The sequence below is a fragment of the Tarenaya hassleriana genome, unplaced genomic scaffold (assembly GCF_000463585.1).
Source record: "Tarenaya hassleriana unplaced genomic scaffold, ASM46358v1 Cleome29, whole genome shotgun sequence".
In the NCBI taxonomy this organism is placed as follows: domain Eukaryota; kingdom Viridiplantae; phylum Streptophyta; class Magnoliopsida; order Brassicales; family Cleomaceae; genus Tarenaya; species Tarenaya hassleriana.
Genome location: NW_010966092.1, coordinates 1,873,453 through 1,899,819, shown reverse-complemented (window position 1 = coordinate 1,899,819; position 26,367 = coordinate 1,873,453). Strand labels below are relative to the sequence as shown.

General features: G+C 37.1%; 5 protein-coding genes across 8 annotated transcripts; 3 read left to right on the top strand and 2 right to left on the bottom strand.

The window, feature by feature from the left end:
* The first annotated feature begins 2,295 nt into the window (after nucleotides 1–2,295).
* Nucleotides 2,296–5,114, top strand: LOC104818468 (probable mediator of RNA polymerase II transcription subunit 26c). Of its 2 annotated transcripts, none has more exons than XM_010548075.2 (9): nucleotides 2,296–3,394; nucleotides 3,486–3,554; nucleotides 3,708–3,790; nucleotides 3,880–3,953; nucleotides 4,074–4,126; nucleotides 4,241–4,298; nucleotides 4,388–4,506; nucleotides 4,698–4,779; nucleotides 4,882–5,114. In XM_010548075.2, exons 1-9 carry the CDS (start codon nucleotides 3,014–3,016, stop codon nucleotides 4,986–4,988), a joined length of 1,026 nt encoding a protein of 341 aa, XP_010546377.1. In that variant the 5' UTR covers nucleotides 2,296–3,013; the 3' UTR covers nucleotides 4,989–5,114. The 2 variants fall into 2 exon arrangements, with proteins under 2 accessions (XP_010546377.1, XP_010546375.1); XM_010548073.2 differs by having other exon boundaries at nucleotides 4,695–4,779.
* Nucleotides 5,115–5,560: 446 nt separating this feature from the next.
* Nucleotides 5,561–9,422, bottom strand: LOC104818467. Of its 2 annotated transcripts, XM_010548072.1 has the most exons (4): nucleotides 8,909–9,422; nucleotides 8,629–8,674; nucleotides 6,925–8,511; nucleotides 5,561–6,736 (listed from the first exon to the last, which is right to left on the bottom strand). In XM_010548072.1, the coding sequence occupies exons 1-4, from the start codon at nucleotides 9,315–9,317 to the stop codon at nucleotides 5,785–5,787; spliced, it is 2,994 nt and encodes a 997-aa protein (XP_010546374.1). In that variant the 5' UTR covers nucleotides 9,318–9,422; the 3' UTR covers nucleotides 5,561–5,784. The 2 variants fall into 2 exon arrangements, with proteins under 2 accessions (XP_010546374.1, XP_010546373.1); XM_010548071.1 differs by having other exon boundaries at nucleotides 6,925–8,674.
* A 969-nt stretch (nucleotides 9,423–10,391) lies between these two features.
* On the top strand, nucleotides 10,392–12,358 carry LOC104818466 (protein BOLA2). The gene is made up of 3 exons (XM_010548070.2): nucleotides 10,392–10,768; nucleotides 11,825–11,847; nucleotides 11,947–12,358. The coding sequence occupies exons 1-3, from the start codon at nucleotides 10,706–10,708 to the stop codon at nucleotides 12,140–12,142; spliced, it is 282 nt and encodes a 93-aa protein (XP_010546372.1). The 5' UTR covers nucleotides 10,392–10,705; the 3' UTR covers nucleotides 12,143–12,358.
* Nucleotides 12,359–12,631: 273 nt separating this feature from the next.
* Nucleotides 12,632–14,435, top strand: LOC104818465 (probable plastid-lipid-associated protein 7, chloroplastic). The gene is made up of 6 exons (XM_010548069.1): nucleotides 12,632–13,057; nucleotides 13,332–13,570; nucleotides 13,679–13,777; nucleotides 13,871–13,915; nucleotides 14,004–14,077; nucleotides 14,205–14,435. The coding sequence occupies exons 1-6, from the start codon at nucleotides 12,763–12,765 to the stop codon at nucleotides 14,281–14,283; spliced, it is 831 nt and encodes a 276-aa protein (XP_010546371.1). The 5' UTR covers nucleotides 12,632–12,762; the 3' UTR covers nucleotides 14,284–14,435.
* An 875-nt stretch (nucleotides 14,436–15,310) lies between these two features.
* LOC104818464 (actin-7) lies at nucleotides 15,311–17,762 on the bottom strand. 2 transcript variants are annotated; one of them, XM_010548067.1, is made up of 5 exons: nucleotides 17,660–17,762; nucleotides 16,992–17,061; nucleotides 16,512–16,905; nucleotides 15,819–16,432; nucleotides 15,311–15,696 (listed from the first exon to the last, which is right to left on the bottom strand). In XM_010548067.1, exons 2-5 carry the CDS (start codon nucleotides 17,049–17,051, stop codon nucleotides 15,631–15,633), a joined length of 1,134 nt encoding a protein of 377 aa, XP_010546369.1. In that variant the 5' UTR covers nucleotides 17,052–17,061; nucleotides 17,660–17,762; the 3' UTR covers nucleotides 15,311–15,630. The 2 variants fall into 2 exon arrangements, with proteins under 2 accessions (XP_010546369.1, XP_010546370.1); XM_010548068.2 differs by lacking the exon at nucleotides 17,660–17,762 and adding an exon at nucleotides 17,172–17,194.
* Between the last annotated feature and the right edge of the window lie 8,605 nt (nucleotides 17,763–26,367).

The following is a 26,367-nucleotide window of genomic DNA, read 5'->3' as shown; positions in this document are numbered from 1 at the left end:
TTTTAAATTTGATATGATTATATGTAGATAACGAATTATTTGGTTAGTTAATATCGTGAAGCTTGTGAGATTTGGGTTTGCAATGGTTTGATACGCTCGTAGTAGTGTTAAATTAATAAAACATCATTTTCTTTATATTTAATGGAAGTAAAATCTTAATTAATCGAGGAAAAGAAAAGAAAAATATAATATTTTCAACATGAATGATGGGCTTGAGCTTCTCCGTTTTTGGACTTTGAAACATAACACCATGGAATGGGCTTCATTGGGTCAAGTTAATTTTTGAACAGGCCCATTTGCTTAATTAAAACTTCTTCTATCGGCCCATATCGATTTCTCTTGTAAAGAGAGGGTTCAATAATCGAAAGACATTACATGGACCACACAATCATATATGTATATATATATATGTATGTGTGTATATATAAGATTTTGGATAATAATAGGCAAGGACGTTGGTGTTGAACGTATGACTACGAGATTTTCGTGACACGTGGTAATACCAAGTGAGTGACATCGCCATTGATTTGCAAACACCTTCGAAATGTGTCCTTAATATATCAAATATACCAAAACGTAAAAAAAATAAAAATAAAAATAAAAAGAGAGATTGAGACAGTCTAAAATTATATTACAGAAATATACGAATATTGAATGTTATTATGTCACTTGTGCAGTTCTTAATGGACCTGTCAAATAATTAACCATGTAGGGCTAATCTTCAAATTAATATACCTCATAACGAATTTGTTTTCCCGTTTTAATTTAAAATTTGAGTATATTAATTTATATGATTACACTATTAAAATGCATGGACGGACATAACTATACTTCGATATTTTTGTACGCACAATACTATAGTTTATCATAGTTCATTTTGATAATTGAAGGCAATATATATATTTATATATATATACATATACATACATATATCTATATATATGTTAAGGTTTACCTTTAAACCAAAAAAAAAATTGTTAAGATTTACCTAGGATTGAATAGTTTTGGTTCGAATCCTCAATTAGGGAGGGATATTTAGATAGATTTCTCCGATTCTTTGTAAAATGTAGTCGGATTAAAGATCCGGTGAATTATATATATATATATATATATATATATATATATATATATATATATATATTGGTTTAATATGAACCCAAGATCGAAGCTAGTGAAACACGTGCGGTGTTGTAAGGTTTTGTATGTTGGTTCTCGTGTTCAGATGTACCAACCACGTTATGCTCCAATTTCGGCCCACATAAAACATGCACTGTGCATATAGTTCTCCTGCATGTATCGATCCACCGGTCAATTTTGGCTCGTCGCAAATAAATATAACGTTGGTACAACATTTTTCTTATGTTTAATATGGTTTATATGATTATATCTACCTAGTTTTAGTTCCCAGTTACATAAGAAACCGAGAATTTTATTGTGGATCGTCGCAAATAAATTTAACGTTGGTGCAACATTTTTCTTGTTCCAATATGGTTTATATATTTAGTTTTAGTTCTCCATTATATGAAACCGACAGTTTTAATGGATCCCACACCAAAAATCCGGTGTACCAATGTCCTTATACAAAAACGTAATCTAACCTAACAGGGTCCTAATATTACCATAACAAATAATCCGATTTAATTAAGATAAAATCTCCTTAGTGTTTATCGTGATATATTCTCTTGTTCTTTTTGTATGGCAATCTTTAATATTCTCGAAAATGTGTTATATTTTTTTTTATAATCCGAAAATTTACTATACTTTCGAACCAACTATATCGTAAGAGTCGAATATGATATATATTTATAATAGTCGAGTAGATGAATTTTAGCAAAACTGTTTAAAAGATTATCTATATAGAGGGACGACAGAAATTCAATCGAACTAACTGCTTGATTTGGATTTTTAAATGGATCAAAATTCAAGATAAGTATTTAAACTAAAATGCTCATGCTCATTAATGAAATAAATATGGATTTACGTTATATTCATGACAAGAATTTTAACGTACTAAAGAATATAAATATGAAATTAGATTATGCATAAGAATTCTAATGTATTTTTTCGTTCACGATGCAGAGGAAGATTTTTCGTTCATATATATATTTTAATTGAAGGTGGTCAGGTCTATTAATTATATGTAAACGTGGATATGAACAAACCCCTAATACCGTAACCCTAATCACAGTAATAATAAAAAACATTCCTAAAATAATAACCAATAATGTTAATATAGTATATATTTTTTTCCCATTTCCTCGATTCTAAAGCTCGGACAAAATCCAGTTACCCTTTCCATTTCATTCTGAAAATCAAAAAGTAAACGCCATTATTGAACACTTCACACTTCTCCCTCTCTCTCTCTCTCTCTCACTCTCGGCATCTCCCCAACCACAACGAACCAAACCAGCTTTGTGCTTTCTTGCGGAAGAGCATCCACAAGACAAACCCCCTTTCTGGTTTCTTCGTATGTCAGAAAAAAACCCTCACCCATAAGCGTTTTTCTTTTCTGTCGGAGAATGTTTATGGGTAAATCGGCAGAGGAAGAATGAGCAGAAAGCAATACCCGTAGAAATTCTAAAGCCTTCGAATTCGGAATATACCCTTCTCATCTCTTTCCCCTTCAGATTCCTCAGTTTCCCCCTTCTTCATTTCTCTGACCCAAATGGAAAAGAGCCAAGAACAATAAACCCAATTGCTGATTTCATCTTCTTGTTAGCGTAGCGTCATCAAGGTTCAGAAATACGTTGTTTTCCCTTTTTTTTTTTTGTTTTCTTTTGGAATTGGCTTGATTTATCGATCTGGGTTTCCGATTGGCTGTCCTTTTTCACGTAAAAATCTGAGCTTTGTGGTCGGATTCGTTCTGTTTCGATCTCTGTCGCTTCTCCGATGTATCCTATTCATTGCATGGACTCTTCTTAGATCCGGTGATGTAATACAAGGGTCGTGATTCGTTTGATTCCGAAAGTTGCCAAATCCAGAAAAAAGAGACACAAAAAAAACTTCCGGCGACATGGATTTGGACGATTTTCGATCGATTCTGGGCACAGCCGGTGTAGATGTGTGGGCATTCATCGACACAGCGATCCTGGTGGCTTCGCTGGATTACGGACATGAGCTGAAATGTCGGAGAGACAACATCGTCGAGCGTCTCTACGCCACGTCGATGGTCAACAGATGCAGAAACTGCGAGTTCTGCGGCGGCGGCGGCGGCGGCGAAGTTAGGGTTGATGAAGAGGAAGAAGGGAAGGAACATGACGAAAACAACAGAGGAGAGGTAGAGAAATCTGGCAATGGAGACAATGATGACGGTTTCGATCCTTACGCGGGTTTGTTCGACGACGAACAGAAGATGATTCTGGAAATCAAGGAGAAGCTAAACGATCCCGATCTGGTTATAGCTCTGTTCAGTTTGGGTTTAGTTTCAGATTCTGTTTTCCATGTTTGGTTTTTATGCCGAGACTGAACTTTCTCCTGCATTTCAGTCTGAAGAATCTCTGGTTGAGTTGCTTCAGAGTTTGGCAGATATGGACATAACAGTCCAAGCTCTTCAGGTAAACTAGCCCACTTGTTTGTTTGAAGAAGCAACCATTCATCTGTTGAATTCGAACCCTGTAAAGCTCTTCAATTCATGAATTCTAAGAGCTGATTGATCATAGTTTGAAATTTTCCGGTGAAATCATGATCATGGTTCTGGTTTTCATCAGGAAACTGATATCGGGAGGCATGTGAACCGGGTTCGGAAGCATTCGTCCAACAATGTCCGGAGATTAGCCAGACAGCTTCTCAAGTATCAGATCATTCCCAAGTCATAGTAGTTTTGTGCTAATTCGAACCGTTATTTTCAGTTTCTTGAGTCCAAATACTCGGTTTTTGCAGAAAATGGATGGAAACAGTTGACGAGTGGGTGAAACATAAGCAGCCTGGCGATCTCGAGCCATCTAACTTGATAGGTAGAAAGAATTCTAAGCCCTGATAGGACATCCAGTCATATTTCTTTAACAAAAAAAACATCCAGTCATATTTTCCCGAGAAAATTTCTCGGATTAATCTTTCGCTGCAACTATTGGTAGCCGATGGGGACTCACCTCAGCAGAAAGCTCCCCAGAATGGTGACCGGCAACAGGTAAAACCGAACGTTTCTTCCTCTTCTTGTTTCTTTTCCTGGAAAATATCCGTCAATACATTCGGTTCTGTCTCTATGTTTCTTTCTGAATTTTCTATTTTTCTTTCTTGGCAGGTTCTGGATTTCGGGTACTCTCCCGTGCCACACAGTGAGTATAGGACCGGATTCAAAGGTTAGGTTTCCATTCTGTTCTTGGTTCTCTTGAGAAAGCACTTTGTCTAAGCCACTGGTCATATTCTTTTGCTTTCCCGATTTTGGCAGATGAGTATTCTGGTCCAAGCAAGAAAATTAGCAACACCGAACCAGAAAGAAAACCAAGACCGGCTGCACCTCCTCCAGCCAGACCTGCTCGGCCTTCTCCGGCTCCGCAAACTGGGCAGGTACATACCGACTCACTCAGGTCTCGAAACAGTTTATGTCCGAATCATCAAGAACAAAAAGAAAGCGGGTTCTCAGCTGTGGATGTACATGACAACGGCATAAGCCCATCTCGTATTTAACTGTCTCTGTCTGAATCGAGAACCGGGTTTAACTAACTAATCGTGGGTTGGTTTGGTCTGGACAAAAGCAGAGGGAGAAAGAGCCGTGGGAACTCAACGACTTCGACTCAGCCCGGAAAAGGCTTCAACAGAACTACAGAGAAGCTGAGAATGGTTCGAACCCATCTCTTTACTTGCTTGACCGTTTCCATGGGAATCGTCTTATGTAAAGAACTGTCTTCCTGTTGTTGTCGTCTCTTTCCTCATTGTCTGCAGTGAAAAAGCAGAGAACTATACAGGTGATGGACATTCATGAGATTCCAAAACCTAAGAGAGCCTTCTTCCCCAAGAAAGGTGGCAGTTCCCATGGCAGACACTTTTAACGTTTGATTAGGAACAAGGTTGGGTCCGAGGGAGACAACAGAAGTTTTTTTTTTAGTAAAGATACAGATCAAAAGCAACGAACAGAGCTTTGTTTTGTTTTGTTTTGTTTTTTTTTTTTTTTTTTTGTGAAATAGGATGTTTCAGGCTTGCATGACAAAAAAAAAATGTTCCTTTCCTCTTGGTTGAATTATGGGGGAGAAAGAGCATATTTACCCCTACGGCTGTGAATTATCAAAAATAGGTTTTGAAAAATATATTTGAAAAATACCATAAAAGTGGGGTAGCCGGTAGCCCATGGTATAATTGTGAGCATAAAGTAAGATATTATTTGAATATTTTCTGCTGACCAGATAATAAAAAAGGAAACAAATACGAATATTTTTTTAAAAGAAATTAAACGCCAAAAGCGTGACATTTCTTCCCATGATGATCGAATTAAGGTGATTTTCTTTACTATTGTTGTTTACTTAATTTTAAATTGAATATATATTTGGAAAAACTATATAAATTATTCTTCTCTTCATGTACATGTTTATGTCCTCGTCTTTTAATAATAAAAAATGCACGTGACTTAATAGATACCTTCTTATATGATCATGGGCACCTACATGGCTTTTACACAAAGACGTGAAAAGAGAGTAGAAAATAAAAATGTTACCAATAAACCGGACCAGACCGCCTGCCCGGTTTAACAATAGACTAAACCCATATCAGCTTCAACAAATCAGCTGGAGAAGCATAAACTAACTACAAAAAAATCAATCCATGAATGATGAATCCTCATATTCCATCTTATTAGCTTTCCTTTGTCGCTATTTGTCCGTCGGAATCTGCAACAAAAGTATACGCCTTTGGAGGCTTCTGCTTCTTACCATTGCTTCCGCCATGAAATCGGACAACCTTCGTCTTCTCCGCGTCTTCTCCGGGCTTTTCCTGTTTATCACCATCGCTTTCTTTGCTGCTGTACCATGAATCCAGGATTTGGATTAAAGAACTATCTCTCTCTTCTCCACCCATGCCTTGCTTCTTCTCCCTGTCTCTCTCTCTCAGGGCAGGAGCTTCTGTCTCTAAATCAGAATCCTCGTCTTCCGAAAGACAAGGCTCGTACTCAGGCAGCTTTCTGGCTGTGGCCTCTTTATCTGCAGCACCTGAAACTGGGCCAAGCTCATCAAATCCTGAATCCGAGTCATCATCTTCCCTACATTTCCCCGATACTCTGGCATTACGTGCAGTGGTTAGAGGAACGATGAATCCTGATTCGATTCTTGCTCCGCACGTTATTTCGATCAGAGACTGCAGTTTCTGGTAACCAAGACTCTGAACGTCTAAATGGTACCCGAATTCCTCCAGGAAGTCTTTTCTGAAGCAGCCAATGTTATAGCCTCCGGGGTTTTCCTGTATTGTCTTCTTCACCAACTTCTGACAATCCGATAATACATCACTTCTGGATCTTTCAGGCAGTTTCTGGTCCGCAGTTGTTGCAACAGAAACCCCAGCATGAGCGACGTTCTTGGATTTCGAAGAATCCATGAATATCGATCTCAACCCATTTGCAACATTAGCATGGCTAAGGCTAGAATCTTTCTCGGTGACCCGGGTAACTCTGAAAGGTAAGGAGAGTGAGGGGTTCTGTTCGATCCATTTCTTCTCTGATATTAGCAGATCAACTAAATGAAACATATCGGGTTCTCTGAGAAGTTTGAGATATGAAGGTCCTTCCTTCTGCAGATGCCTAGCCATTGATTCCCTGACAGATACAAACATAAATTCAAATTTGATGAATATATTTCTTTGGCAGGTGAAAATGGCTAATGGGAACTGTCAGGCAGAAGTCTGGGCCTTACCATATCAGGACTACAAAGAACAATCTATGCGGTCTTACAGAATTATTATTAACTTCACAAGTAGACAGTAGTAAAAGTAAGTAGTTCACACCTTGTCCTTGAATGAGTAACAATGGTGAATCCTCTTGGGGAATTGATGAAGGATTCCATATCACTCCAGAAAGAATCTTTCGCAAAAATGCTGCTGGCTTGAGACTTGGCATCCACTAGCTCTTGAGTTCCTCTTGCTTCATGGTTAAGCTCTGTGGCGGTTGTATTCCCTCCCCAGGACTTTAACCACTTCCGAATTCGGATAAATAAACCTGGACTCATGGATTTCTCATTTCCTGCTAATGCACTTGCTTTCCCCTCCTCGGTAGATTCAAAAGAGGTGGAGGGTGAACTTTGAGTCATAGGATCAGATTCCTGAGTGGACGGTTTTGGTTCCTTATCAATAACCCCTTTTCCCTCGAGCCCATTTGCAGAAACATGTTTATTATCTATAGGATGTGATGATTCCGACTCAGACGAACCAAACCATAGTCTCTTTAATCTTTGAATATATCCACCTTCCTTGGAATCCCCGACCGCAGGAGCCATATGATCCTTCCTTGTGTGTCCATCCATCACCTTAAGACCTTGCTTGCTAACTGAAACTGGCTCAAGGGAACTCTTTTCTAGCTCTTGTGCTTCCTCTTTGACATTCTTGTCTCTCTCTGTATTGTTCTGTTGCGTCTTTCCTAATGCATCATCTCTTCTAGATTCATGAGTGGACGATTTTAGTTCCTTATCAATAAACCCTTTTCCCTCGAGCCAATTTACAGAAACATGTTTATTATCTAAAGGATGCGATGATTCCGACTCAGATGAACCAAACCACAGTCTCTTTAACCTCTGAACATATCTACCTTCCCTGGAATCCCCAACCACAGGGGCCATATGATTCTTTGTCATGTGCCCATCCATCACCTTAACACCTTGCTTGCTAACTGAAACTGGCTCAAGGGAACTCTTTTCTAGTTCTTGTGCTTCCTCTTTGACATTCTTGTCTCTCTCTGTACTGTTCTGCGTCTTTCCTAATGTATCATCTCTTCTAGCTCCTACAGCCAGATTAGCAACTTCTGCATCACTATTAAGTTTTGGTGACACAGCATTATCAGCTTCTTTCTCTGCAACTTTCTGATCAGAGGCAGCAGACAGGTCAGTTCTAGAACCAAACTGCATAGGAGTTTTCCGCCTTATCCCACGGACAATATACTGGCCATCACCTAGCGGATAAACTTTTAAGATGTGTGGCATGGACAATAAAAACCGGGAAAATTTCTTGTACCCATACAAGTCCATATCCAACGGTACCTTGTTCTTGATGAGCTCTGCGCGCAGGTCTCCAATCGATGTCCCCTTAGGGTATGAACTCAGAATCATACTAATCTGCTTCATAACTTCTTTTGGGATTGGGCGGGCTGTACAACCCAAATTAGAATTAGACCCGGGTAATTCTTCAGTTTTCGCACAACCTGATTGTTCAGTGGCAGCAAACGGATCGAGAAGAGGAACCTTGTAATGACCATACCAAGAATGATACGGGCCATCGGGCGGCTGGTTAAAGTGCTTAGCGGTCACATTCTCTCCTTTAGCCAATGAATTCCAGTCCCAAACAATTGTCGCAGCACTGCAGAGAACACCAGGGGCAGAGTCCCTGCTCGCAAGCAATATGTTATAGTTGTTCATCCTCAATTTGTGTAATATACTCGCGAAATCTCTGTCTCCGGATATAAGAAAGAGATGAACAGGAGGTGGATTCTGAGAAACCCACCACAAAAGATCTATAATCAAAGATCTGTCAGCACTGTTCTTCCCACCTGTGATCACATCAAAACATTGTAAAGCTATTCATGCCCTTTTCTCAGTAACAAAATTTTCCCTTTTATTCTGTAGAAAAACAATCTTTACTTGTCGAAGAACTGCCAAACTAACATGAGTTCGCTGCATTTTCAACCATTTGCTACTTTGACCAGGGGGAAATTATATATTTTTTTTTATCAAATATTAAGCAGGAGACAGAATTCAAATAGAAGCCAGAGCAGAAAATCAACCTTGAGGGACGTGAGTAAGAGTGATTCCCGTGGCGGAGAGAGCCTCCTGGTTCGTCCTGGAGAGCTGCATGAGATCGCCGAAGGCGGTGATCGTGATGGTACCTTTGATCCCGCTGCTTCTGACCGCAGTGGTGATGGATTGGGCCAACTTGAACACATTCGCACCTGCCGGCAAGTTACAGTTCTCGAAGTCCCACCAAACCGAAACCCTAATATTCCGAGACTCATCATCGTGGTGAGGACGTCTCGAAGGAGGATAAACGGACCCAAAACCCGCACCAGTGGAAGACGACGACGATGTAGAGAAACCGGCGACGACGACGGAGATCGTCCGAAGCGGCGAGGCGGTGAGGGGCGAAGAGGAGAGGCGGAGAAGGAGTGTCTTAGAGGGGAGAGCGCCGAATTTCATGGTTTGCGGGCTAGGGTTTAGACGGGATTTGATGGAAATGGCGGAAATGCATCCGCTTCAGCAAAGCGGTGGAAATTGAAAAGAGGGTTTAGGACAGGTAGGAAGGAGGAGGAAGACAACCAGTCTAAAACCCTCGATCACATGCCATACACGTGATGAAGAACTAATTAGTAATTAGCGGTTTAATTATTTGGGCTTTGGGCCCATTTAGTATTGACACTGGTTGACAGTAAAATGAGCTGGGCTTTTTACATGAAGAAAGTCCATCTTGGTGTCACGGATCAGTTACCCGCGATTTTAAAGATACCTCTTCGTCTTCATTTTCGCGAGTTTCATTCTCTATCTCATTAATATCAGATATCCTTCGACCGGGTATTTATAACTAAGAGACGGATATTCGCGGATACTTGTACCCATAAAATTATTTTTAAAAATAAATATAAACTAAATATTTAGTAAAATTATATTATTTAATTTAAAAATATATTTAAAATATAAAAAAAAATCTTTGAATATATATAGATTAATAGAAGTTTTTGGAGAATGAAGGAACACGGAGAAACAGAGATTAAGATATTATAACGAAGACTTTGAATATTCAATTCACATATTTTGACTTATATAGTATGAATAATTCTGGGTTTATATATTTATTTATTACAAGCAAACATTGTTAAGAGTACATATCTAATATTATAATCAAACATTGTTGAATAGATGGGGTTTTTATTTTGAGTTTTTAGATTTAGTTTTTGGTTTTTAAATTTTAGTTTTTGGTTTTTGACTTTTGATTTTTATAGATTTGTAAATCCAAAAAAAATGTAGTTTTAAATTTTTAGTTCATTTTTTTTCCATAAAATAGTTTTCCTAATTTTTAAGAAAACCAAATTTAAAAAACTTTGATCGATAATTTTTTGAGTTTTTAAAACCTAAAAACTCTAAAACGTCGGATATAAAGAGGAAATACAAAATCAGGCCCAATAAAATGGGCCGTAAAATTAACATTGAGGCCCAAACACACTTGCAAGGGACATCAAACAACGAACCGTGAGGTTTCCTCGTCAGCTCCTCACCGACACCGAAGTGCGATTTCTGATTCAAGATTCAAAGCTCAATGTTTCGTAAATTCAGATTCTTTTTTTCACGGTTTGGTCCTAACACCCAAATAATTCTGGGTTTTGATTTGTGATGATAAGTCTATGGATAGTATAGAATCTTGAGCGCGAATATGGGATTGGGAAGAACACGATACGATGTAGAAAAGTGGCAGAGAACATATTCGGCTCATCAGGTTCACTCATCCACAAATCGGCAACGAACCCACAAGCCTTCTTCGCCATTCGAGCACAGCTAAGGTTTAGACTCTGCTCCGAGAGAGAGAGAGAGAGATGGGGGTGACGAAGGAGCAAGTCGAAGCTTCGCTGACTTCGAAGCTCAAACCTGTTCATCTCGTGAGTCTCTCTTCCTTGGATCGATTCTTTATCTCCGTTGTGTCCATACGTTCCACGCGATTTTGTCTGTCCCTGGAAAATTGCGAGGATTTTAGAGGAATCCGGGAGATTCATCGCTTGATATGGTCCGATTTGTGATGAAATATGGAAAAAATTAATCGATCTCTATGGTACCAATTTCCCATACTGATGCAGTTTCTGTCTCTGCGCTCCGTCTTTAGACTGGTTTAGTAATGGGGGGATGCATGTCGCATCTATTTCATCTGTACACCACCGAAAACATAACACATTTTTCTCTGCGAAAAGACGAAATTACCCTTAATGAATTACGATATTTATCCGTTCGAAAACAACTTCGTTATTACGATTTCGTAATTAAATCTAAATATAGTTACAATTGATTCTAAAAAAGGTGGCAAAAAATCATCTGTCTTATTTTTAGTTGTATATCAGTTATATGTTAGTGGTAATAAAATCGCAAAAAATAAAACGAAAAGGGTATTTCAGACTTTTCCCATCAAAAAGTGGGTTAAAATTGAAAAAAAAAAAAATTGGGTGGTGTATACTGAAATAGATGCGATCCAAGTGGGTTATTTGGGTGATTTTCCCGATGCATGTTTTCTATCCTTTTGTAAGCAAACAAGTGATATGTTTCTGTGAATTTATGCATTGTACTGGAGCAAAGGGTTGATGATGGAGAAGAGAGATGGAAGTTATGACCAAAGTTGCTTGCAGTGAAAACCTTATATCTCATTGCCCAAATATACATTATATCGGCGTTATTGACACTTGATATAGTGTGTTTGATCTTAGTTCCTTTGGTTTTGTCAAAGAACATGTGTTCATTGTTGGCTTTGTAGCCACATCGGTTTAGCAGCCGGTTTAGACATGAGCCTCGTATGAACATTTTGATTCAATAACGCAGAAAATTCCCAAAATCTCTCGTTCCATTTTTCGAATTCTCTATAGAATTCAATACACTGCCATCTTGTCGAATACCTATGGATTCTGATCTGATCTGATCTTCTTCTTCTTGGGTTTCATTTCATGTACCAGGAAGTGATCGACACGTCTGGAGGGTAAGTTCTATATCACCTTTGAATCTTTTTTTCTCGCCATTTCCCAGCCGAAATGGAGAAATCTTTTGTGACTGACTGTCTGTCCCCATCATCATGCAGCTGCGGGGCGAGTTTTGAGATCGAGGTTGTTTCGGAACAGTTTGAAGGGAAGAGGTTGCTAGAGAGGCACCGGATGGTGAATGCAGCACTGGAGGAAGAGATGAAGGAGATTCATGCCCTCTCCATTAAGAAAGCTCAGACGCCGGAACAGTGGAAGCCATTGCAGGACTCTGCAACTCCGACCACTATTGCCTGAACGCCCTCCTGTCTGTAAGGCTTCGAACGTTTCTGCGTGGAAACAAAAGCAAAAAACATCGACTTTGTTGTGGTACTTCTTGATTGGGCGGCAAACCTCATAAATTCTATATATATATAGAGAGAGAGAGAAAAGCATGTATGGTGGATTTATAGATCATATGAGGAAAATGATGCCCAGGAAATAAATTTGAATAAATGAAATCTTACACTACAATCATTTGTATGAAATTTATTATGTCGATGCTTTTCAATGAGCCTCTGATTAATCTTTGGAGGTCATGGTCTCGTTTACTCAGCTCTTCGTGAAATAAATATTTATAATTCGGGGAAAATATTTAACAATACAAAATATGACCACGCAAGTGGCATATATATATATATATATAGAGAGAGAGAGAGAGAGAGGAGAGAGAGAATATCACGTTTCACGTGGTGGCAGCTGAAAAGCTCCCAAATCAAGATCTCTTGACAAATAAAAATAGAGCACTTGGAGAGAGAGAACCCAAAAAAAAAAAAACAAGTATATTTCTCTTCCAATTTTCTCCGCCAATGGTCTCTTAGCTTTTGGATATTCATATATTCTCCATCTAATTTTCTTTGTAAGAAGAAGGATTTTGGATGGCAATGGCGGCGAGTAAGCTGATTCAGCCATCGACAGCAGCATCAGTCGGAGGAATTTACCCAGGAAGAAGGAGAAGGAAACTGGCAAGAAGCGAGACGATTTCTCTCAAATCTGGTCCCGCAAACGGTTTGAAGATCAAAAGTAGAAGTTTCGATGAGAGCCCGTCTGGGTTCATCAGAAGAGCTGCAGAACAGGGCTCTGGATTGTTCCCCCTTTCCCAAGGACAAGAACAAGAGGAAGACGAAAAGACGGTTGCCCAGATCAAAGAAGAGCTCTACGAGGCTGTCAAAGGTGATGCAATGCAACTCGTTTAGTTTAGATTCTCATGATCAGTGGTTCAAATCGATCTGGAAAATCATTCTTCATGATAAGGAATCATGTCATTTATTGCATGAAAAATACGATTTTTAATGGGTTCCTCCAAAAGGGACTGTACTTTTCAGTACGGATGTAATCACACGTAATGTAAAATTTACTAAATGTGTAAAAAAAACAAAGTTTAAACGCTGCATTATGCATTAGATGAAATTCCAAGTGAAAGAGGGGTTGTCGTATTTGACTGAAGGGATCAATAGAGGGATATTCGGCGTAACGTCGGCGAGGAAATCAGAGATCGAGCACCTGGTGAAGCTCCTCAACTGTCGGAATCCGACAGCAGATCCCACCGGAGATCTTGACAAGTTCCGAGGTTGTTGGAAACTTATCTACTCCACCATCACTATCTTGGGATCCAAACGGACAAAGCTCGGCCTACGGGATTTTGTCTCGGTGGGAGATATTCTCCAGCATATCGATATTTCTCAGGTAGGAATGAAAATATCGATCTTTTTCATCTTTATTTATCGCAAAACCCGAAAAGAAATGCGAATCAGGGCTGAGAGATACTGTGTCTTTTGGTGATCGGAACGGAAGGGAAAATCCGTTCATGTGATAAAGTTCAACGTCCGGGGACTGAATCTGATCGACGGCGAGCTAAAGATCGATGCTTCTTTCAAGATAGTCTCCGGAACGGTACGGAAAACTCCACGTCTTGCATTTGCGTTTCACGTTTTCGCGTTTTAATGGATTTGCGTTTTCGCTTGTGGCTCTGAAATTTTGTTGCAGACAGTTGACGTTACGTACGAGAGCTCAACCATCATGCCTGATCAGGTACTGTGATATCATGTTTCTTTATATATGTGTGTATGTATGTATATAAATATATTGGATATTATACTTTTTTGTTTGTGTGGAGCAGTTGATGAGCATGTTCAGACAAAACTACGATCTCCTTCTAGGCGTCTTCAACCCAGAGGGCCGGTTCGAGATCCTGTATCCTTTTCATCTCCGATCTAATACAGTTAAAATCATCTAAAATCGACACGAACCCATCTGAAAAATGTCATATTAAGATCATATAAATGGAGAAATGTTTCTTGATTCTTGACATTGATGTCAGATACTTGGATGGAGATTTACAGATAGGAAGGGAAGAGAAGGGAAACATCATCGTATTGAAAAGAACAGAGATATCCTGAAAATGCCTCAAATTTTTTTTGCTTCCTGCACAAGGAATCTAGTTGCGTGTTCCTTAAGTAAACTCCCACAGTTCTCTTCTCCTGTTCCTCCGGATCAGGGAAGACTTGTCTGAATACATTTTATGCTATTGTTTATTTATATCATTTGTTCATCCGTGTGTGGCCAGAAAAAAAAAAGAAAGAAAAAAAAAAGAGGAGGTTGACAAGGTGTTGGGCTAAGTGGGCCTATTAAGATGGAACTGAATAAGCCCAATAAGCCCATAGAGTAGATTGGTTTTTAGTGAAGAATTCTGTGAGAAGTTATTCACTGACCCAATTTTTCCAGATATTCATCACAACTAAATGGGCCCAATATGGGCTTAAAGGCATATCAATATTGTCGGCCCATCATTGACAGCGGGTGCCGGGTAGGTATATATTATATAGACTCCGCATGATAAAAGCATCACAATGTTTATTTACATTACAAATTTCGTATTAGAGTCTTGTGATATTTGAGTGCATATGTACACATATGTAATGTCACGTGATTAGTCGGTTCCTTTATTATAAAGAACAATTATGGTTGGTAGGGAGATTCTGTCGGACCGACCATTCCAAGATTTTCAACGGAAGACGTGTGGGTGAGGGGGCAACTAACAACAACAACATTGTCGGGAGGGAAATCCGGTCTTTAATTTAATTTTCCAGTAAAAAAAAAAAAGGTGAATCAAAACACAACCGAATGCTTTCGTACATTATACTATATCCATATGAATAGATTATCTCATCAAACTACAATTAATCTCGTCTCGTTTCGGATTCGATTTTATTGATAAAAAAAAAACTCAATTAAAAATTTCAATTTATTCGGTTATTTTTTTTAAATTCGTTTCGTTTTTTTTAGTTCACATAAATTATAATCATTAGATTTAGTAAAATCCTCGTCAACGTAGAAACCGAGTAAATGTATAAAGATTTATTAAACCAATATAACTGCAAGCTGACACACTAACTTCCAATTTTCTCCTACAAATATAACGTATTATTTAACCTTGGGACAACCAAACAAATATTATTTATAAAGGATAAGCAAAACAATGGGCCAGATATTTTTTTTTTTTTATAAAAAAAAACATGAAAAAATCATCACAAACCACTCTCCGGCTACAAACAACCCTAGTGATAAACGTAGAGACAGGGTTTAAATAAAGGCTTCTTAAGATATTTCCGACTTGGACATTCATATTACGAGGAAGATCTTACACAACAGTAAGTACGGCTTTTATCCTTCACTTCCATCCAAACCCACGCTTGAAAATAAACGACAACTCACCACCGTACGGGCGACCGGATCGTGTACGGACTTCAGAAGCACTTCCTGTGAACTATCGACGGACCCGACTCATCGTACTCGCCCTTCGATATCCACATCTGGTACGGGTAAACACAGCATTGACGATTCCCAATAAGTTCACATACGGAGAGATATGATGAATATCCCAGAAGATTATAGCAATAACATTGCGTGATATTTAGATTTGATTTTATTTTACCTGCTGGAAGGTGCTGAGGGATGCGAGGATCGAGCCTCCTATCCAGACACTGTATTTTCTCTCTGGAGGCGCAACCACCTTTATCTTCATGCTGCTTGGCGCAAGCGCTGTGATCTCCTTGCTCATACGATCTGCTATTCCCGGAAACATCGTTGATCCACCGCTTAGGACGATGTTTCCGTACAGATCCTTTCTGATGTCGACGTCGCATTTCATTATCGAGTTGTATGTGGTTTCGTGGATTCCGGGTGCTTCCATCCCGATGATTGACGGCTGGAACAGGACCTCCGGGCACCGGAATCTTTCAGCTCCGATTGTTATGACTTGCCCGTCGGGGAGCTCGTAGTTCTTCTCCACCGAGGAGCTGCTCTTTGCGGTCTCGAGCTCTTGTTCGTAGTCAAGAGCAACATATGCTAGTTTCTCCTTGATGTCACGGACAATTTCACGTTCAGCAGTGGTGGTAAACATGTAACCTCTCTCGGTGAGAATCTTCATGAGAGAATCGGTGAGATCACGACCGGCGAGATCGAGACGGAGGATAGCATGTGGAAGGGCATAACCCTCGTAGATTGGAACAGTGTGGGATACACCATCACCTGAGTCCAGCACGATACCTATTGGAAAGAAACGATTCATTAGCGAAATTCGGAAAACAAAAAAACTTGGAAAAATCCATCTGAATTCTGCACTAACCGGTTGTACGGCCGCTGGCGTAGAGAGATAGAACGGCCTGAATCGCAACATACATGGCAGGGACATTGAAAGTTTCGAACATGATCTGAGTCATCTTCTCCCTGTTGGCTTTAGGGTTAAGAGGGGCCTCGGTCAGGAGAACCGGGTGCTCTTCAGGAGCGACACGGAGCTCGTTGTAGAAGGTGTGATGCCAGATCTTTTCCATGTCATCCCAGTTGCTAACAATACCGTGTTCGATAGGATACTTCAGAGTGAGAATACCTCTTTTGGACTGGGCTTCATCACCAACGTACGCATCTTTCTGACCCATCCCGACCATGACACCAGTGTGTCTGGGACGACCGACAATACTTGGGAACACCGCCCTCGGAGCATCGTCACCAGCGAAGCCAGCCTGCACACAGACCATAATCAGACACTCTAATTGATGCAGACACAAACACCGAACAAAAACCAGACTGTAACTACAACTCTACACACCTTCACCATTCCAGTTCCATTGTCGCAGACAAGGGGTTGAATATCCTCAGCGTCGGCCATCTTTTACAACCTACGCACAAACCGCAGAACATTGGAACCAAGAATGTAATCGCATTCTCTCAAACAGCATCGAAATCGGATAGAGCTATTCTCTACAAGCCCACAGATTGCTGTACATACTGTTAAATGTTCGCATCAAGCAACGAGTTTAGCAGAATCAGCAAAGTTCAAAACACTGTGTTCAGCCTCATAGATTGCCGCAAAACAAGCCTGAAATCCACTTCTGATTGCCGATCCATGGCAGATCAAAGATCGGAACTAGATCAACCGAACAAATCGTAGAAAAAAGCAGAATGTTTCGAACTAAAGGGCTTCGACAACCTAAAATACATGGCCGACAACAGATTCCAACAGATCAACCACCAGTACAGCAAACAAGCAGGAAGAAACCTCAAACAGCACAGATCTAACATATAAGTCATAAAGATATCGAAGATTTAGATCGAAACTAGAATCTTCGGCTTAAATCCGACCAGTAAACCAAAGTTCGAGCTATACAATACGATACCAAGATCGAGGCACGCTACACGGATCTGACCTGTGGAAATCCAAAACAGCAAACACATAAACGAATTCGAACACAGAACACAAACATAATCAAAACTCACCTCGAAGAAGATGATGACGGCTCGGCGAAGGCAAAGCAGAAACAGCAGCGACTAAAGTAAGTGGTGCTAAGCATATGAGCATATATATATATATATGTATATATAGGTGGGATTTTCTACATTTCATCTGTTTTTTTCCATTTTTAAAAATTGAATTTTAAAAATGTTCATGAAATTCGAAAATAAATTTTAAAATAAAAATAAATCTGAGGGGGCATGATGCCGCCCACACAGAGGAAAAGATAGGGTGACGTGGCATGGCAGCTTTATTGGCACACCAGGACTGCACTTGATCATCTTAGATTGATCTCAGCCGTTGGATCTCAACGGCTTTATTTTCAGCTCGGCTTGGATCGGCTTTTTTCGGCTTCAGTTTTGGCTCCGACAGCGTTCAAATTTGCCGTCTCGATTATTACAAAAATATAAAATTATTTAAACAGACAAAATAGCTCTGTATTTTCAAATTTAATATTCTGGATATTAATAAATCTTGTCTACAGAACCGAATGTTTGTTTACTTATGTTATCACACCATCTGCTTCCGTGTCAGTTATATATATATATATATATTTGTCTTTAACTTTTTTTAGTTTGTAATTAATTTATGACTTATTAAATCAATGGTATATATATGAAACTTAAACATTAACCGTGACAAAAATATGTCACACACACACACACATATATATATATATATATAGTCGTAAGTAGCTTTGTTATATTGTTTTTTTTATAAAATTAGTTGCTATTAAAATCCAAATTTATATATTTTACTAGTCTAAAAAGCATTTAATTGAATATATAGTTTTTTTTCATAACATAAATAATTTCCGTACCATCAGTTATCCTAAAGGGGCAGTAAATAATACATATGATCCACATAAGACAGCTAAATTTGTCATTAAATTTATAACAACAGAAAAAAAAATACAAAATCTTGGATTTTTTTAAAGTAAACCAAAACCTAAATGAATCCTTTTGGAATAAAGGTGACGCATGTTCCAAGCATGTGCTAAGTGCCTACGCTTTGTCTATCAAAGTTGGAAAGCAGTTTAGCTTAGTTGGCAACTTAAATACTGTAAAAAAAGGTTATTACTATTATTATTATTATTATTATTATTATTATTATTATTATTATTATTATTATCGCAATAATAGTAACAGATACAGAAATGACCACCACATATACTAAAGGGCTAAGAGTAAATTCAAAGAAAAGACAATGCCGCCATCATTTGTAGTTGAATTGGAAGGAAAGATAATCAAAGGCGACAATTCGATTTATATTTCTTCCACTATGTATATTCATTTTACATTTTATTTTTGGAATTACACCAATCTTACCATATACTTACCCCTATAGGATTAATGTGCTTTATAGGGAATACTTTTCATTTACATTGGTGTGAGACTACAGACAAATATTGTACCGTATTCTAATACACGGACAATAATATGATAAATAGAAAAACGAAAATATGGATATAAAATAATCAAGAAAATGTATTAAAAGATCTATTGTGCCTTTTCCTATTTTCTAAAGCCCAAAATGCCGAGATGGCCCAATTTCTCCTTTTGAATCGGTTATTTTAACATACGGGTTTTACCAATAACGGCTTGGGTTTTAATTATAGTGATAAGCCCAATTAAATGGACATTCCTCTCTTGAAGGCCCAATCCAAGGCCCATTCCGAGTGAGTTACTGTGTGTGTGTGTATATATATATTATTTTATTTAAAAAAATTGTGAGGAAAATAATAGAATCGTCTCGGTGGATCTTGTCAGCATGTGTCTTGTACGCATATAATATAATTTATGCGCATGAAATTCGTCGTGACCCCATCGCCCGCACGGCCACACCGCACGTGCACGTGTACATGGTCAAACACCGCCATTTGGGATTTTTAAAACAAAATTAATAATGCATCCGAAATAATTTTGCACTTTATAATTTGTTAAACACTATATGATTCGATAAACAATAATTGATTAAAAAAAACTATTAAACCTAAAACATACCAATTATTACATCATTTTTAAGGGTTTTTTAAAGGGGGGTTGTCCTATTTCTTTCATAAGTGTAAATAAAATGATCATTTTTATTGGATAAATAAAAATAAAAGAATTATGATAAATTAATCCATATTCCGATCAAAACACTGCATCTAAAAGTACGATAAGGAAACTATGTGACGGCATTCACTTGTTTTGTTAGGCTCTTCTTCCCCAATGAAAGGCAATTTCATTTAAATATTTCCTAAGATTACTCCAATCCAAATCGTCCGGACATATTAATAGTTAAAGTAAACTCGATATATATATATATATATACGCGTGTATATGTATACATATATATATGGTCCGATTCTTTCACTCACAAACATGTAACAACATATTGTCAAAGTCAATTCAAAGGGCAAAATTGTATTTGAATAGATCATATTTTTTTGTTTGGTGTTTGGACACTGCATCTCGAAATGTACCATACAAAACAAGCTATTCTTATCTTCTATTGTCAATCAACTTTTTCGTGATCATTAATTTAAACCAATAAAACATTTTGTAAGAAAAAAAAAGCAAGTAAATATATAAATACCGATCCCTATGGGCCATAATAATACAATTGGATTCTTTGTCAAATTGAAACTTGAACACCGAAATCACTGTCTTCTGACATTTCCAATCACCTTTTTGTTAGCTCTGCAGTAAAAAAAAAAAAAAGATACATATTGGACACATTCGATCTCACACATGTGTGTGTGTGTGTATATATATATATATATACACACAATATTAGTGATTTTTTGTAAAGAGTAAGCAATTAACACGAGACTCTCTTGTTTCAAATATTTTTTTTTATATTGCCCTGAATCCTTGGTTTCCATAATATTTCGTTACGTCATCACATATACGTATTTTTTCTTAGCCTTTATTTCAATTCCCTTGGTCGAGGAGGAAAAAAAGAGTTGCAAATATAAAATTTTTAATTACCAAAATAATCCTAGCGTTATTACATCTTCACGTATACTTCAAGGGAGGAAAAAACAAGAGTACCTTCCTCAAATTCAAGATCGCGTCTTGAATACGAAATCGAGAACATTTCATCCGACAATCCATCATACGATAACAAGATACAATAATATTGAAAAAAAATACATGATAGATAGATGTATAATCTTATATTATTCGTTCACACGTAAAGAATCGACGTGACCCATCAAACCCATTTACACCAACTTCACCATCATAATAATAAATTCCTCGAATTTTCTTTTTTTTTCTCATCTTAATTTACAAGCAAAGGCCCAGAAAAAAAAAACATAATCCAAGAAAAAAAAAGAAATCACCTTGGGTTAGGACAGAGATCAGGGCGATGATCCGAAACTGTTTAAACCGATGTCGTTGTGTTTTCTCGAAGGACCGGAAGCTGGTATGGGGAAGTATCTGGGCAAGAATCCCAAGAACTGTCCTTTTCCATAATCGTGGGAGGAAACGGCGTCGTTCCGCCTCGAGTCGAAGACGTTGGCCGTTCTTGTTCCCTCACAGAGTCCCGGAAGAACCATAGTCGTGGATAGAAACAATAAAACAAGAATAAGAACTTGTCGAGTTCTTAATCTGCAACGTTGATACATTGTCTCTGAGAGAGAGAGAGAGAGAGAGAGAGAGGTTATTTTTTGAAGGGTTTTCGGAAATTTTTGGTTGAAATTATTTATTATATTTTGAAGGGTTTTGTGATAGGTGCGAGGCGAGGGAAAAAAGACAGTGATGAATTGGTGACAGCAAGAAACGTGGGCAGATTTGGAATATATGTATGTATATATATGTGTGTGTGCGTGTGTTTAGAGAGAGAAAGAGAGAGAGTGTGTGACTGAGATTTTAAATTGAATTTTTTGGGTTATGGTTTTGTGTGTATGCTGTTTTTGAATTTTATTTCAATAAAGAAAAAAAAGGTTATATAGATACACATGCTATATATAGGTAAGATCGAAGAGAGAAGCAATAAAGATGAAAAAAGCTTTGAAGAGGGAAAAAAGCAATTTCATGAACACGGAAGGAAAGTTGTATGATTGTCGTGGAGATGTCCTGTCTTTTATATCATCCATTCATGACCCATGTCACGCTAATATATAAGCTACATACAAATATTTCAATAAAACATGAAATTATATAATAATTATAATTCGATTATATATTTTCTGCATTTGTAAATAGATAATTGTTTCATGGAATCGTCGTCGTTGAAAACGAATGGTACGGAGCTTTGAAATTATCGATCGATATATAAGAAACATATTTAAATAATGTTCCTTTTAAAAAAAATAATGAACAGATAGATATGCATGGGAGGTCCACATAGGAAGGGACCCCCCACGAGGAGTTTAGTGAAAGCGAGAGTCATATCACACGTAAATATCACAAAGCCTAGCGATTTACAAGCCCGAAACGAAATGAAATATGCAGTTTCATAATTATATTTTGTCTATTTTAATTTTAAAATGAAAATATATAATAAAAAAAGATAGCATATGAAAGGTTTCTTGCCATCAGTGTGAGATGAAAAAAGAAAGAAAGAACAGGGATGGGAGGGGGCAAAAGAGAGAAGGAAAATGAATATGATAAGCCTTTTAATACGTCACGTCAAAACTTTATATTATTTGATTTATTGGTTAGGCGAGAATGTATACATGTTTTGGCCCCACCCTAAATTTAGTGGCCGACTAGAATTATGTCAATAGAGGGATCAAACTGTTCAATCTCTTGGACAGCTTCCTCAATCTAAGCTACATCAAATCATATATTATATACATTCACGAGATATATACACTATAGACAGTACATACACACCTGTTCCTGTCACCATCTTCCAATGTTCTTTCTTTCCGTAGGTCCGCGTGTATAATACCACCAGGACTTTCATATACGCTACGGTATAATGCCCGTATCTTGAAAGCACGAAATTAGCCCCGTGCATGAAATTGAGGGCAAATATGGAAGAACGTGGAGTTAAAACTGTAAATAGCAAAGAGGAAACGACGTAGTTTTGATGCGTCGCGTCGTGTCGCGTGTCAGTAAAAAAAATCACTTTTTTTTTTTGGTGAAACCTAAGTTATCGAAACCCATCCTCTTCACTGTCTCAACGTTGACTCGCGTAGCTTTAGTCGTACCTTCTACTGTTCCCCATATATATATATATATATATATATGATTTCATTATTTTATGAAATATTTTAATTAATAATGCAGATACGTAGACTGTTCTGTTTCGTGGCGTGTTGACTATAATCGGTACGGCAAAGTGCGTGTTATAGCTTATATCCGCCGTACGAAGCTGATTCGGCCTTGTTTTCAAGTGTATTTGGATGTATATACACCGTCAAGCGACAGGGGTGACATTGTCGAAGAAAACGTATAAAAGTGTGTATATATACACACGGAGCAAGTTGGGCAATGATGCATGCACATAAGATGCATGAATGCTCAATGATATACACAATACATATACGTCGTCTTGTATGCATGCACGTGTGAGTACGTATGTGTGGAGATATTATACGTACTTTGAATACGCGTATTGTACGGAATGTGTTCAGGTGCAAAAGGTAAGGAGAGAGAGACAGAGAGAGGGTCATGGCCATATCCTTTGAATTGAATGTTAAGATTCACATGATCATGTCACACCACATATTTCGCTTTCTTGTTATATATATATATATATATATATGTTTTTTGAGAAAATGTTCGATGAATCATTTTTCCATTTTTTATGAAAGTTTCTTTAGTGATTCTGATAGAGTTTCAATGATCTGAATCTCTCTCTCTCTCTATATATATATGTATATATATGTATAGCTTCCATTAATAAATACACAATAAAGTGGGAATAAATAATTATATTCATGAATTCAGTTCAAAAGGAGCTGTGGTACGTTCGTGACAAGTTCGTCATAAATAGAATCATGAATTCTTGGGGTGAACTAACAAGTTCGCTGATGCCTTTTGATTTTCGGATGAATAATCCACTTTTTCTCGTGTGTGTATATATATATATATATTTCCGTTTCCCGATAAATTTATATTTTTATTTTTTTAACATATTTTCGTATTTTTATGTATCTTTATATATATTACTTTGTTTTTTTTTTAACAATGCAAGGTTTTTAATACTTTATCGGTCATTTTTTTTTCAAAATTTTGCTTAAATCGTCAATTTTATTAATATTAGGAAGTCATTTACAGTCGTATCTTACAATAATTTTGAAATTCGAATATTTTAACAACAAATTTGATTTGGTTAATTTCAACTTTTCTAATGTTATTCTTATATACTACAACAACTTTGACATAAAATAAATTAAATAATTAACGCACCTTCAAACAATGACACGTATATCTATATTTAACAACATAATAACTCGGTAAGATAATCGTGGAAATCTCGTTTGAAACCTGGATTTTGACCTTTGGACCGAACTTATTACAATATCTTTTAATTGGAATTTTTTAAATATTATAACAAGATCATTAATTTTAAAATCGGTGGTCAATGGTACAGTTAGATTTGCGGGTTGTAGATACGATTGCACCAATTACATAGCGGTTTAAATTGAGATTGTACATAGAAAACGTATCAGTTGGACTCATATATATATATATTTTCAAAATAAAAATATAAGAATGAAGATTTAGAAAGTGTCTTAATTAAGTGCATATTTAATTATTTCAAACACTTATATTTTTTTTAATTCATACAACGATCAATTTCGGATATCTAACAAAATACACTAAACTATATGTATTTGTATGATCCTCGATCTCTGCAACGTTTTAACCTAAATGTGTTTGTTAGGGTAAAATAAATATTTTTCGGTACCAACTTCCTAACCATAGGATTATTGAAGGAACAAAAATATCTTATTTAGTCAAACAAGATGGAAAAAGGAGCCTTGTGGTGGATACCTAATGGGCCTGTGAAAAATATTAGGTCACTCGACCCAATTAGAACCTATTTCATGGGCTAATTGGCCCAATTAGAACCTTATTCTCCGGCCCATATAGATAAAATATTAAACCTCATCAACATTAACTATACAAGTTTACGGTCTAGTTGCATTGAATATGAATTGGCATAAAACATTGGAATTAAGGCATGAATACATGAATTTATTTAACTTGCTACATTGCGCTCGTACGAGGCGAATAATAGCAGTCGAAAATTATCTTTTTTTTTTTTTTCAAGTTGATATAAAACATGGTCAGTTTAGCTCAGATCGATTTGAAACAATTTGTTTTGAATTTATATATTCATGGTCCATTTTTCACGAATTAAAAAATTTATGGTTCATTTCACATCGTTCTAACTCGCGAATTAAATAAAAAAAATAAACATAATAAAAATTATTTATAAATATTAAATTTAATACAAAACATATGAAAAACAAACAAAGGAATTTTTTTTTTGTGTCGCCATTTTTTGAACTTTTCGAATTGATTGAACTCGACTCACGACGAACTGACTCATTCTACTCATTTTTTTTGCTCGAATTTTTGGAATCTATCTCAAAAAATATGTGGTAGGTCGCGAGCCATGTCCAAACTGACATTACTATGGCAAATCACGGTGGAAATGGATTGTGAGAGAGTGATCAAGCCTATATATATATATATAAGGTTTCAAGGTATTGATTTGTGATTACAGAAATAAAATTGTGTGGTATGGCTACGACAAATAACAAGGAGAAATAAATATCAAACGTGGCATAAGAATAAAGGTTGTATAAAAGCAATGCCACCCTCCATTTTGCGACTTGTCGAAAATAAAACAGGCAAAAGTGGAGCAGAAAGATGCAAAGAGGGCAGAAACCACGGAATCAGTCCGGTCAATTTGAACATATCACCACTAATGTCTTTATTATTTATCCGTTTTTTTTTCTTTTAATGGTTTTGTTTATATCCTCTGGTGGAAAATTAAAGCATTGCACTATATTATAATCTTTTAATAATAAAAAAACGAACAATTTTTCTCGTTAAAATATTAAGAAAATGGTACGATGAACACATTTAAAATACAATTTTGGAGAGAAAAAAAAAGAAAGAGACAAAAAAAAGCCTCTTTAGGAATCAAAAGGTTTGAGAGTTCCCTAAAATGTGCAACTGGAGACGGTGGACCCGACACGAGGTGGATGTGGTCCCCACAATCTCCCCCACTTAAAACCTAATCTGTATCCACTTTCCGCAAATCTAGACCGTTAGATTTCCGCACATAGATTTCGACCTAAAATCGACGGCTCCGATTGAGCCTACTACAATCTAGTCTACGCGCGCCGAAAGATAGCCAGACTCAAACTCTCCAGCCTTTGACCAACGACCAAAAGCGAAACATATACAATCACAAAAAAAATTCTATTGTATGACAATAAAAAAGTTTGTAATTATAAGAGTTGTTTTCCATTTAGAATCCAATGTTTAAACATGCAATGGAATCAAAGCATCAATGTTCTAAAATATAATTCAAATTGTGTGTATTTTTTATTACAGAAAATGGACAAAGAAATGAATAAAGTGAAACGATATCGTTAAAAGTTATTCGATTTGGTCATTAAAATAATAAGAAATGCTGTTAAAAAAGTGAAATGAGACGTCAGCATAGTTTGACTATTTCTCTCTCCTGTCTTTAAACATAGCCCCACGCACTCTCCCACCTTCTCCCT

Excerpts from the sequence above, each read along its gene's own strand:
- LOC104818468 (XM_010548073.2), top strand. The coding sequence starts at position 3,014 with ATGGATTTGGACGATTTTCGATCGATTCTGGGCACAGCCGGTGTAGAT. Across the intron at positions 3,395-3,485 it reads AGCTAAACGATCCCGATCTG|TCTGAAGAATCTCTGGTTGA; the intron begins GTTATAGCTCTG and ends CCTGCATTTCAG. Across the intron at positions 4,507-4,694 it reads CGGCTCCGCAAACTGGGCAG|CAGAGGGAGAAAGAGCCGTG; the intron begins GTACATACCGAC and ends TCTGGACAAAAG.
- LOC104818467 (XM_010548071.1), bottom strand. The coding sequence starts at position 9,317 with ATGAAATTCGGCGCTCTCCCCTCTAAGACACTCCTTCTCCGCCTCTCC. Across the intron at positions 8,675-8,908 it reads TCTTACTCACGTCCCTCAAG|GTGGGAAGAACAGTGCTGAC; the intron begins GTTGATTTTCTG and ends ATGTGATCACAG. Across the intron at positions 6,737-6,924 it reads GTTACTCATTCAAGGACAAG|GGAATCAATGGCTAGGCATC; the intron begins GTGTGAACTACT and ends TGTATCTGTCAG.
- LOC104818466 (XM_010548070.2), top strand. The coding sequence starts at position 10,706 with ATGGGGGTGACGAAGGAGCAAGTCGAAGCTTCGCTGACTTCGAAGCTC. Across the intron at positions 10,769-11,824 it reads AGCTCAAACCTGTTCATCTC|GAAGTGATCGACACGTCTGG; the intron begins GTGAGTCTCTCT and ends TTCATGTACCAG. Across the intron at positions 11,848-11,946 it reads GTGATCGACACGTCTGGAGG|CTGCGGGGCGAGTTTTGAGA; the intron begins GTAAGTTCTATA and ends ATCATCATGCAG.
- LOC104818465 (XM_010548069.1), top strand. The coding sequence starts at position 12,763 with ATGGCAATGGCGGCGAGTAAGCTGATTCAGCCATCGACAGCAGCATCA. Across the intron at positions 13,778-13,870 it reads TCAAGATAGTCTCCGGAACG|ACAGTTGACGTTACGTACGA; the intron begins GTACGGAAAACT and ends ATTTTGTTGCAG. Across the intron at positions 13,916-14,003 it reads CAACCATCATGCCTGATCAG|TTGATGAGCATGTTCAGACA; the intron begins GTACTGTGATAT and ends TGTGTGGAGCAG.
- LOC104818464 (XM_010548067.1), bottom strand. The coding sequence starts at position 17,051 with ATGGCCGACGCTGAGGATATTCAACCCCTTGTCTGCGACAATGGAACT. Across the intron at positions 16,906-16,991 it reads ATGGAACTGGAATGGTGAAG|GCTGGCTTCGCTGGTGACGA; the intron begins GTGTGTAGAGTT and ends GTCTGTGTGCAG. Across the intron at positions 15,697-15,818 it reads CCCTCAGCACCTTCCAGCAG|ATGTGGATATCGAAGGGCGA; the intron begins GTAAAATAAAAT and ends TACCCGTACCAG.